At 39.4% G+C, this 12,478-nt stretch overlaps 1 protein-coding gene across 2 annotated transcripts in view; it reads right to left on the bottom strand.

Moving 5' to 3' along the window:
* The window catches only part of RNLS (renalase, FAD dependent amine oxidase), a 269,436-nt gene that overhangs the window by 248,927 nt on the left and 8,031 nt on the right, over nt 1–12,478 (bottom strand). For both annotated transcript variants that reach the window (XM_084772255.1, XM_084772254.1), the window contains exon 4: nt 5,640–5,798. In XM_084772255.1, the coding sequence (XP_084628381.1) occupies nt 5,640–5,798 (159 nt within the window). The remainder of the gene's footprint in view (nt 1–5,639; nt 5,799–12,478) is intronic.

The raw sequence follows: 12,478 nt of genomic DNA, 5'->3' as shown, positions 1-12,478 counted from the left end.
AACGAAGATATCAGAAAAGGGTCAAAAAAGTGGAACAGAATAGATGTGCAGAGGAAACAAGTGCACATGGGACCTAACATGGGTAGCAAAGGAGGAATCTCAGCCCTGAGCGAAGTGACTAACATTAAATGGTGCCAATATAGTTGGCTGTCATTCTCAAGTGAAACAAAGTCAGTAACCTGTTTTATGACTTACATAAACACATACTTTAGTGGAATAAATATTTAAATATAAAACATGAAAATTAAATTATTAGAATTAAGGATATGTATTTGACGTCATAGTAGGGGAGTGACTTCTCATTACAAAGTCAGGAAGTCTATAAGATACTAAGAAAAAGACACACCTGGCTAAATCAAGACCTCAAAAATTATCATGACAAGTGGCATAAACAAAAGTGGAGGGCAAGGGACAGTCTCCTAAACACATGTAATAACACATAAAAAACATCAGTGCCCTCATGTGCAAAGTGTCTTCAGAGCTCCTTGGAAACAAATCCCAGGGCCTGACCCAGTTACTCACAGAGGACAGAATCTAATGACTAATAATATTTTTATGAGAAAAGGCTGAATTTTATTTTAAGTAAAGGACACTGTAAATTAAAGCCAGGATTGTGAATCTTTTTATTCCTTTGGTGGAAGTTTAAAAGAATGATATGAAATTAAAAGTATTCAGTGCTGACACATGTACAGAAAAACGCGTGTTATCCAACATTAAGAAGACTAGCTACAAACATATGGCAAAGCCCCTTAAGACACACAGATACTTTGACCTACAAATTAGACTAGAGGAATTTTTATCATGGAATATAGTATTAAAAGCATAAGGACATAAGCATATGTAGGCAAGTATGTTTATTGATATATAGCATTTTGTAGAGAAAACAACAGGGACAAAAACTAACATATGGAGTTTACAAACTTTGCACCTGATCATGAAATATCTGAAGGAATGTTGCGTCTACTCTCAGAATGCTGCTAGAGATAATGCCTCCTGCCATGATCATGTAGGCTTAGGATTTAGCTAATGAGAAGCACATTCAATACAGAGGGAAGGAAAGACACTTCAATCCATTTGAATGCTGAGAGCATTTCAATAGAAAGAATATAGAAATTATAAGCAAAAATGTTTATCCAATGACCCCGAAGTGCAACCCTTAACTTCGAAATACAAGAAATATTAAAAAGAGAGAACAGCTCTGCCTCAAATAGCCAATTCCAGAGTGACAGCTTCCAATGAGAGTTAATTGGATATAATACCAATGATTCAAAGAATAAAATCAAATAGAACAAGAATAAACTTATGAATTTAAAAATAATGAAAATAGTTAAGTAAAAGGGCAAACTCAATACAGAATATAATAAAGGAATTAAAAAGAAACAGGATACTGAAAAAAATTTTGAGAGTGAAAATCTCAATTAAATATAAAAGGCTCAGTAAGAAACTCTATTTATAGAATAGATTAGGAGAAGGTGGAATGTTGAACTTGAAGAACAGACAATAAAGATAAAATTAAAAGAAAGTACAAACAGGGCATGCAAGATCTCTGACACAGCATTCAGTGATTGGTGATTTGAATAGAATTGGTCCTATAGGCTGACAGTTTGAATACTCGATTCCCAGTTGGTGGAACTGTTAGGAAAGGATTGGGAGGTATATTCTCGTTGAAGGAGGTGTGCAATTGGGGCAGGCTTTCATATTTCAAAAGAATCACATTATACCCAGTTTACTTTCTCTCTACCTCCTCCTTGCAGATCAAGATGTGCACTCTCAGCCATTCCTGCCACCATGCCTTTACTCCGCCATCATGGATCCTAACACTCTGAAACTCTATGCTCAGTGACGTTGCCTTGCTCATGGTGGTTTGTCACAGCAATCAAAAAGAAACTAAGACAGAAGTTGATACCTTATTGAAGGTGTGTCACAGAGGAGAACTTTGATGTTTCCAAAGACTCATGCCATTACTAGTATATTCTCTCTCTGTCTCTTTCTCCCTCTCTTTGTCTCTTTGACTATCTCTTTTTGTGTCTCTGTCCTCTCTCTCTCTCTCTCTCTCTCTCTCTCTCTCTCTCTCTCTCTCTCTGTCTCTCTCTCTCTCTCTCTTTGCTCTGCCACCACAGATCCTAACACTAAGAAACCAAGCTTTATTTAAAACTTTCTTCTATAATTTTCCTTGATCATGGTGTTTTGTCACAGCAAAAGAAAAGTAACTAAGACAAAGAGCAAATTAATAGATAGGCATAGAAGGAGGAGCACAAACCAAAGGCCTAGAAAGTATAATCAAGTTTCCCTTATGTAGAGAAAGAAATGTCCCAGAGATGAGCCATTTGAAACATCAGCAACAAAAGACCAGTAAAGAAATAATATAGAAATATAAAATGATAACTATATAATGTGATACATATATATTTATGCCATATTATATATATTACATTATAGTTCAAGAAAGGATATGAAAATCTGCAAGAGAGAAGACTCAAGTCACATATAAGGGAAAACCATCAGGAGAACAACAGATTTAGAAACAGAAGGAGGACAAGAATGGGGAATGGTATATTTTTAACTCTATAAGACAGTCATTTCCAACCCAGGTTACTACATACCATTCAATAATAACTCTAAATGTTAATGACCTCATGTCTCCAATTAAAAATGACAGATTAATTGACTGGAATCAAAACACAAGACCTACATATTTTATTGCCTGCAAGAAATATATCTTATGGAAGAAGGATGGAAAATTGCCATTGCAAGAAAACAGAATTTAAAAAGGAAAGTGTAACTATACTAATATTTGGCAAATTGTATTTCAAATGAAAGTTTCACATTGGTTATGGGTCTGGCGCCTGCGCCACTGCGGTACCAAGTCGAGGGTGAGGGACTGTAGATTTAACTCATGCACACACACACAATTACACAGTGGGTCCTTCGTGCTAAGAGAGCAGCAGCCGCAGCAGCAGCTGTAGCAGCGGCTTATTCTTCTTTTCCCAGAGTTCCAAAGAGCCGTCTTATAGGCAGCAAAACAGGAATCCTTCTCCCAGGTGAAATCCCTCAAGAGGTGATCGCACACAGGAGGAAAAAGTCTCGAGGAAGGGAGGGGTGCGTTCTCAGAGCAGTAAACACGACTAGCTAACCAAGATAAACACAGACGTGAAAGCTGCTAGAAACAGGACATGAAAAGCAAGACAGGCAGGTAGCCCAGTCGGGCCTGGTTCCTACAATGGGGGCACGTACTCTGTCATGAGGATATAACAACTTTAAACATATACCTATACTCATCATCAACATACTCATTAGGACATTCAATTTCATAAACAAATAAAACAACACCCCCCAAAACTACTTGCTATAGTGGCACAGATTAACATCACCACATTGGCATGGGTATCTTCAGTACTCCATTGCTACTGGCTTCGTAGCCACAATGCTAGGGGTTCACACTCAGTCTCCGTAACAAGAATGGAGAAGATAATAATGCTTAACTTTGTTTTGGGAATATAAATAATCTCAGCAATAGTAACATGTTAAAAGTAACACAGTCACAGAGCAGTAAGCCAGGAGAGGCTGATCATATGGTCCCCGAAGCTCCCCTATTATCCCAGCTGGGAGAAGAAATAAATATAATTGCCAGAAGAAAAAGAGTAGTTCTGTTTCTTACATAAAAGACAAAATAGAAAAGGAGATAAGCAAACATAAGTCACACTACACTGAAACAACATTCTCAAGTAAAATAAGGCATTATGTTGACTTTAGAGCCTAGACATGATTTAGAGAGAGACAATGAGAAAACAAAACAAAACAAAATGGAAAACCAGCCATGAGGCTGTCACAGTTAACACAACTGCAGGACTGCTAGGACAACCTAACATCTGTGAAAACTTTGCACATTTGGGGATAGTTAATTCATTTCCTTGTGATGTGTGGTTTATACCACAGTCAGTGTTTTTATCAGCTCTAGGCATTTTCTAGCCTCATCTGGGAAATTGCAATATATATTTGTGCCACTAGATGGTAATATATAACTTTGAAAGTACATGTCTCCTAGCCTTTAATATATCCAATAAAATCTCAGGTATCTAGTTGCCCCACCACACCCACAAAAGTGGATATCAGCTGCCAACTAGGAAAGGTATTTGCACTTAAAGTACATTCCTAAATGCTCATTTTTATATTAGAGTCTGGGAAGAATAGAGGAAATCCAATTCCATCACACATATGCTAGCTATTGCACATTTTATACTAAAAACAAATAAAACAAAGGTAGCTACCTAATGTCAACAATGCTAAACCAATTGCAACACGTAAATGCTGTTTCAAAAGAAAAAAAAAGTCTTGGGTATTAAAGACTTTTCAGTAATATGCAAAAAACTGAATGATATTATAATCAGAAATACACCAATGTACAGTTAAAGTTGGTGGTGATGTGTGTGTGTGCACATGTGTGCGTGTGCATTTGTGTAAGCAAGTACCTTGCTATGTGCCCCACACAGGCCTCAAATTTACAATACTCTTGACTCTACTTCCTGAGTGCTGAGATTAAGGAGATACTTCATGCTCAAGTGAAATTGACAATAATTTGTCAATAATAAATTGACAAAATTGCCAGGTAAAATGACAATTCTGTGTATACGAGCTAACTAATTACTTTTATCATTACTGAGGCAGAATACCCCCGACAACAGCAGCTTAATGAAGGAGGGCTTGTGTGGCTCCTACTTGCCACTATGGTGGCAGGAGCCTGAATCAGAGGGAGGGCCAGGAGTCAGAGTCCTCTTGGGTAACTTCCAGGCAATCTTTCTGGCTTCCTGACCCTCTTTCTGAACTCGCCTGCGTGGTCTGGAAAGACTGCATTTCCACAGCCTTCCCATCTTGGCTCTAGGAACAAGGAAACTCACAGTAAAGCCTCCCTAGGAAGCTGGAGAAAGAGGCTCCATGAGGACAAGCTCACACCCTCCAGAAAACCTTCCAGGGAAGACTGCCCGCTTCTCCTTTGTTAACACTTTCCAGGTTCACAAGGAATTTTTGCTTTCTTCAACAGGATCTTTATAATGTTTTAATAATTTTTCTTCATATGGAAACAGAATATAAAAATACTATTGGTTTTGTTTGTGAAGATAAGGTAGTCTGTTTATGGATGGCCCACCATATTCCTTCTTAAAATATGTTAATTTTAATAAGAAAATTCTTTTTTACACTTTTCTTATTCAAACAAAACAATTTTCTTACTTAAAAAAATACCACTTGGCTCTTTTATAATTTTAGCTCCATCAGGATAATTCTCCTCTCTCACACCCACCTAGCCATCAGCATAGCCAAGTAACTTCCCCAACAGTAGTGAACACTGAGCAGTAACCCAGACGGCGGTAACCCAGATTTTCTAGGAAAACAAAGATAGGAAATGAGAAACCCAGTAGGAAGCCATGATGAACAGCTTTGCTTCAGGATGGACACAAAGGCACCGCTCTTTTGGGCCACACTACTAGTAACAAACCATCCCATGAGCTTCGTTATGACTCAGTCTAACTTCAGAAAGTAGAGCATAACTGTTTTAAAACATAAACTCATCTTCTACAAAGAGAAAACTAATCTGTGTCCTCTCAATCCATTCCCTGAGTAGGTGAATAGTGTGGTGTACTCACTGTTCACAATGTCACCTTGAAGTCCCAGAATCTGAGGAGTTGGCATGGTGAGGATGACCAGGTCAAACTGCTCAGGGGAGCCTATGTCCCTGGAGACCTCCCACTTGCTATCTCTCAGGTTGATCTGCGTCACATGCTGTTTGAGGAGGACTTCTGCACCTGCTCCAAAGGCAAAAGAAGGTTCATGCTATCAGGATTTTGCAGGAAAATGAGGAAGAAATGAATAGTCAGATGGCATCCACTCAGATGAACAATCACTCCTCGGCCTTACCATCTGTAGCCACATCTCTCTGTACTCTCTAATTCAGGAACATCTCCTCCACCTATCACTTGTACTGAGGATCTCCACCCAATTACGTCATGAAGGAAACAATTATAAAATACTACTGTGGTCTCTATTTATTTATTTATTTATTTATTTATTTATTTATTTATTTATAGAAAGTGTTTCTCTGTGCAGCTCTGGCTGTCGCGAACTCACTCTGTAGACCAGGCTGTCCTCAAATTCAGAGGTTAGTCTGCCTCTGCCTCCCAAGTTCTGGGTTCAAAAGTGTGCACCATCACCACCCACCCTTAGACAAACTTAAAACATGTCTGTTGGGCAGATTAAGCATCAGAACTAAGAGAATCACTGACTATCTTTCCATCTTTCATCTTTTCTTAGAATATGCCCCCAAATTATTATAATGATTTTTCTAATTTTATCATGTTATATTCCTTTCAATTTTAGGGGTTAACTTTACAGCCATGAATACTTTTTTTTTTTTTCACATTGAATTACGTTCTTTTTTAAAAAAATTTATTCTTGTTATATCTCAATAGTTATCCCATCCCTTGTATCCTCCCATTCTTCCCTCCCTCCCATTTCCCCCTTATTCCCCTCCCCTATGACTGTTCCTGAGGAGGATTACCTGCCCCTGTATATGCTCATAGGGTATCAAGTCTCTTCTTGGTAACCTGCTGTCCTTCCTCTGAGTGCCACCAGGTCACCCCCTCCAGGGGACATGGTCAAAGGTGAGGCACCAGAGTACGTGAGAAGGTCATATCCCACTCTCCACTCAACTGTAGAGAATGTTCTGACCATTGGCTAGATCTGGGTAGGGGTTTAAAGTTTTACGGCCTGTATTGTCCTTGGCTGGTGCCTTAGTTTGAGCGGGACCCCTGGGCCCAAATCTGCCTATCATAATGTTCTACTTGTAGGTTTCTAGGACTCTCTGGATCCTTCTACTTTGCTATTCTCCCATGCTTCTCTCATCTAGAGGACATCCTAATGGGACTCTAGATGAGAGAAGCCATGAATACTTTTAATGACCACTTTGCTACTATGTAGAGCATATGCCATGGTTAGCACTGATTGTCAACTTGATAGTATCTTGAATTACAGAAGTTGTGAGACTCTGGGCACGTTCTGAGGAATTACCCAGATGAGAGGTGACTACCCTTAATGCAGCTGGTACCATTCCCTAGGCTGGGATGCCAAACATATGAACAGGAGGATGCTAGCTCAACACCAGCATTCACTATCTCTGTGTCCTGACTACAGATGCAGCCTGCTCAGCGGCACAGTCTCCTCCTGCCAGGACTTCCCCATCGTGATAGACTGCACTTCTGAACAGTGAGCCCAAGAAGCCCACTCCTGCTTAAGCTGCTTTGCCAGGGCATTTTTACCCAGAGTAAGTAAGACAGCTTATAACACACAAGTTACAGTGCCTGAAACATAATAAGTTTTAGGTTATTATTTGTTTAAGAGAATAAGTAACACACCATTAACTAAAAGAAATTCCAGTTGGATAATTAATTCTTTGTACACTGATATATCAAACTTTAGAATTTGTGAAGACTTTGATTTAGAACATATTTGGGGCTGGGAAGACAGCTCAGTATGATGACAGGGGTTTTGACCCCCTGAATCCAGATAAATGCAGTATGGGAATGGTGTCCTGCCTGTAATTTCAGTCCTCAGAAGGCAGAGACAGGAAATCCTGGGGAAAAGCTGGTCAGCCAGACTAACCATATGCCAATCCATATAATCTGGGTTCAACTGAAAGACACTGCCCCAATCAATATGTACAGAGTGGTTGAGGAAGAATCCTGATGTCAACCTCAATACATGCTAATATGTACATGGGCATTCCCTACATATACCACACACCTGCAAACATAAAGACATACACATATGTATACCATACACATACATCGGAAAAAAATACCTTTATCTAGTCTTCTATATGGGGAAAAGTGGAAGCACAGTGAAAGTCAGTGTTTATCATCACTGGAGATACTTCCTGTTCCTGGTCACTAAAACTCCAGGCTAAGTCCAGCTTCTTCTGTTCCACATTAGCCCCACCTCAATCTGGTCTTTCCTGTCTATAATGCCCTCCACCATCACTGCCTTTGACATCAATTCAAACTATCTTAACGCCTTGGCTGTGTCTTATGTACCTGCTACTACTTTTCCATCTCCATGCTAGGCATCCAATTCCAAATTCCTCATTTATTTCATTGCCCTGTGCAGAAATGTTAGAGGGGGCATGGTGCTAACTGGATCAAGGTGTTGATCTCTGCTTGAAGCAGTGAACATCATTCTGTGCAAACATGAAGGCAAAGGGGTGTCGACAGTGCACTAAGATGCCTGAGACCTTTCCAAGGCCTCTGCTTTGCGAAGATGCAAGTAGTTTTCACTTTTAACCCAGAGCCACCATTTCTGTTAGCCCAACAGAGAGAGCAATTGTGCTTAATTTTCTTACTTATTTGAAATGTCTTTCTCTGTTTACCGTAATTACTCCAGTCTATTCCAACCCTAATTAAAGCAATTTAATTCTAGTCTAATTTGATTCTGATTCTATTTTGCTTACATTTCCCCCTAAATACAGTCATTTGAAAAGAGAACTGTTACTGTTGGCGCTCTCTCTCTCTCTCTCTCTCTCTCTCTCTCTCTCTCTCTCTCTGTGTGTGTGTGTGTGTGTGTGTGTATGTGTGTGTGTGCACGTGTACACGAGTGGGAGGGAGGAAGAGAGGGAAGAAGGGAGGGAGAGAGAAAGAGAGAGAGAGAGAGAGAGATTAAAGGGATTTTAAAATCCACTAGCCTATAAAGTTCTCCCTGCTTCGGCTGACGTTCTTGAACATCAGTTTTGATGGTTTCAAGGTGTTCTGTATGTTCCACATCTAAGTGTTGTACGTGTGAACCCCAGGCAAGTATCACCAGCAGAAAACATGTACTTTCCAGGCTCCAGGCAAGTCTCAAAAACCAGAAACTCCAAGGATTAAGACCAGAAACCTTTGTCTTACAAGCTTTCTTATTGAATAGAATGGGTAAAGTATTAGACTGAAAACTAATATAACTCCTGGAAAATCTACTTCATAATTTAGACGAAATTGCCCTTTCCAGCTGCTAGGATTAAAGTTTCCAGGAAAGAGGAATTTCCTTGTGGAAGTAATTAATAACTTCCATAAGATAACACATATTAAAATTCTAATAATAACTTCCATAAGATACCACATATTAAAATTCTAAATGTCCTGGAAACTTCCACCTGAGAACAGGGAACAATACACATATTCTCACTAGGCACTCTGAGCTTAGGAAATTTGACCTTTCAGAAACTTCATGCAGAAACTCTTCAATGGCTTCCTACTGCACTTAAGATAACATGTAAACTCTTCTAACAGGGTTTACAAAGCCTATGCCTGAACCAAGTTCTTTCTTGCACTTCACCTCACCACCTTCTCTCTCATTCTAACCGCTTGCCAGTCAGAGTTAACTTTGAACTTCTTGGATGTGCTTAGTTGTCTCTACTTCCTGGCAGCTCCAGTCTCTGCTCTCTTGAACTCCAATCCCTTGGCTCCAGCCCTAGCTTACACTTGTTGAAATGTCATTTCTTCTGTGACACTTTCAATGACACACTTTTCTTTGCATTTATTTTATTTTTTATTTTAAAAACTTATTCAGATTACATCTCAACTGTTATCCCCTCACTTGTATCCTCTCATTCCTCCCTCCTTCCCTCTTTCACCCTATTCCCCTCCCCTAGGCTTGTGACAGAAGGAGACTTCCTCTTCCACCATATGATCACAGCCAAATAGAGGGCACCAGAGTTCATGTCCCTGACACATCTTTCAGCTCTCTGCTCTGAAATCTATGCCACAATACATGTTTTTACTAAATATTCCTTCATGGTGCTGTGTGTGTGTGTGTGTGTGTGTGCGCGCGCGTGTGTGTGTTTATGTATGTACAGATATACCTGCCTGTGATCCAGAACGCAGATGCCAGAAGAGAAATCTATCTCCCTATGTACTTTCCTCCATCTTAAGTAGGACAATCCATGCAATTTTCCCTTGTACCATCTCCCATCAGATTTAGTAAGCAGCCCTGGAAATTTTGGGATAAGACCCAAAGACTTAGGAAAGAACTTTAAATGTACTGGTTCAAGTAGACAAAGGAATAGACACCTACAGTTTGTGTGCTACTTCCTAGCATCCTTGAAAGAACACTGTCTTGGATATAAGCCATGATTACTCAGCAGGGAGGACTGTGAGCTACCCAGGCTCATTTCCCCCACATCAATTTTAGGAAAAAGAAAATAAATGAAAAGAAAGAGAATGATAACAATAATGATTACTGTGCAAAAGCAGTTAGAACTAATAGCATCTGCAAAGTAAATAAACTATCTCTTATAAAGAAATACATCCTGTTTGCCTTGATAAGTTATACTGCATATGCTGACTTTCCATATTGCTGACCAATGTCCTTTTGAAGGTTCATGATAAACTAAAGGCAAATTAATACAGCAGCATTCCCTCACATTGACAGGACAACACAAATAAAAGCTTGTCCAGTGACCCAGATGCTAAATTCGTCTTCTTATGAACTTTGTGAATATATAAGACACTTTCAAAACAAAGGAGTTGATCTAGCACCTTCTGTCTTAGTTAGGGTTACTATTTCTGTAATAAACACCATGATGAGGACAGTTTGGGGAGGAAAGGGTTTGTTTCAGCTTACACTTTTAGGTAACAGTCCATCACTGAGGGAAGTCAGGGAAGGAACTCAAACAAGCCAGGAACCTCGAGGTAGCAGCTGAAGCAGGGGCTATGGATGAGAGGCTTGCTCAGCATTTTTTCTTATAGACCACCAATCCAGGCATGGCACCCCCATAATATGCTATGTTCCTCTCCATCAATCACTAATTAAGAAAGTGTCTTAGAACTGGATCTAATGGAGGCATTTCTCAATTGAGGTTCCCTCATTTCAGCTAACTCTAGCTTGCGTCAAGTTGACAGAAAACTAACCAGCACACTCTACAATTATCATATTCAGGAACAAGCAGGTAGTTAATCTCCCAGATTAATTCCCACAAACAGGGAGGTATCATCCTTTAAAAGACTCTTGTCTAAAATGAAGAGCTGAATGATAAAAGGCAGTAGGTCAGGGCACTATGACGTTGTCCATTTGAGCTGGATGTTAACCAACATATGTGGCCAGACAGGATAAGACCTAGCTCTCATACTACAAGAAATAAATCAAGAGGAAAACAGAGTCCATAAACATTAAATGTTAAATGGGAAGGTATGAACACTCTTCACTGTCTCCCACAGGAAAGCTAATAGAAAAGAATAAAGTCAGTTTCCAGGAATTTCTGCTTCTGCTATTGGCCAGCATAGACATCTAAGCAAACTACTTAGTGCATGGGTGGCTCAGTTTTATTGCTAGTCATTAGGGATAATGACAGCTGCCTTAGCTTGTTGTCAAGGATTAGAAATGATATGTGTTAAATGGTTAATACTTATTAAGCCAGGCATAGTGGCACATACTTTTAATACCAGTACTCAGGAGACAGAGGCAGGTCGATCTCCATGAGTTCCAGGCCAACAATGGCTAAATAATGAAATACTGTCTTAAAAAAGAAAAAGAAAAATCTGATTCATATCTTATGCCAGGCATGGTTGGAGCAAGCATTTAATACCAGCACAAGGGAGAAAGAGACAGGACAAGCTCTGTGAGTTTAAGGCCAGCCTGGTCTACAAAGTTCAAAGACAGCCAAGACTCTGTTACTCAGAAAAACTTTGTCTTTGAAAAACAAAACAAAATAATAACAAAAATTACTTATTAGATGATAGTTACAGTCCTTTTGCTACTTCGAAACATCCCAGTCTAGTAAGTAACAATGACAACTAAAAAACCAGAACAGTAGAAAGGCAGAGCTGTGAGATTATCTTTTCAGTGTTTTCTGATCTGGAAAATTTGGGGCACAGACACAGCCGACTGTCTATGTTGACAATCTTATTGCTTTGTTGTGTGTATATACAAAACATATTAGTAATTATGAAACAGTTACACACTTTGAAAAATAAAGATGTTAAAACATCATCAACAACAACAATTAGCAAAAAGAAAATTCCTCCATAAGACCCAGCTATAGGGCATCTTCTTAATTAGTGACTGATGGGCAATGGTTCCGCCCATTGTAGGTGGTGCCATCCCTGGGTTGGTGGTCTTAAATTCTATTACAAAGCAGGCTGAGCAGAGCATAAGGGGCAAGCCAGTAAATAGCAACCTTCCATGGCCTCTGCAGAACCGCTGACTTCTGGTCCCGGCCCTGTTTACGTTCCTGCCCTCACTTTCTTCAATAATGAACAGTGATGTGGAAGCATAAGCCAAATAAGCCCTTTTCTCCCCAAGTTGCCTTTTGTCATGGTGTTTCCTCACAGCTATAATATCAACATATTTAGTCAAACAATATTCTGGAAATACTGTGAGAAATTTTCATGGATATTAAATTTAAATATGAGAAAAGTAGACTGTTCTTCCTATAGCAGTAAGCAATCAGCTGAAGGACTAA

Source organism: Acomys minous (assembly GCF_964271855.1).
Source record: "Acomys minous genome assembly, chromosome: 2".
Classification (NCBI taxonomy): Eukaryota; Metazoa; Chordata; class Mammalia; order Rodentia; family Muridae; genus Acomys; species Acomys minous.
The sequence above is the reverse complement of the archived record's forward strand: the minus strand, read 5'-3'. Positions and strand labels throughout refer to the sequence as shown.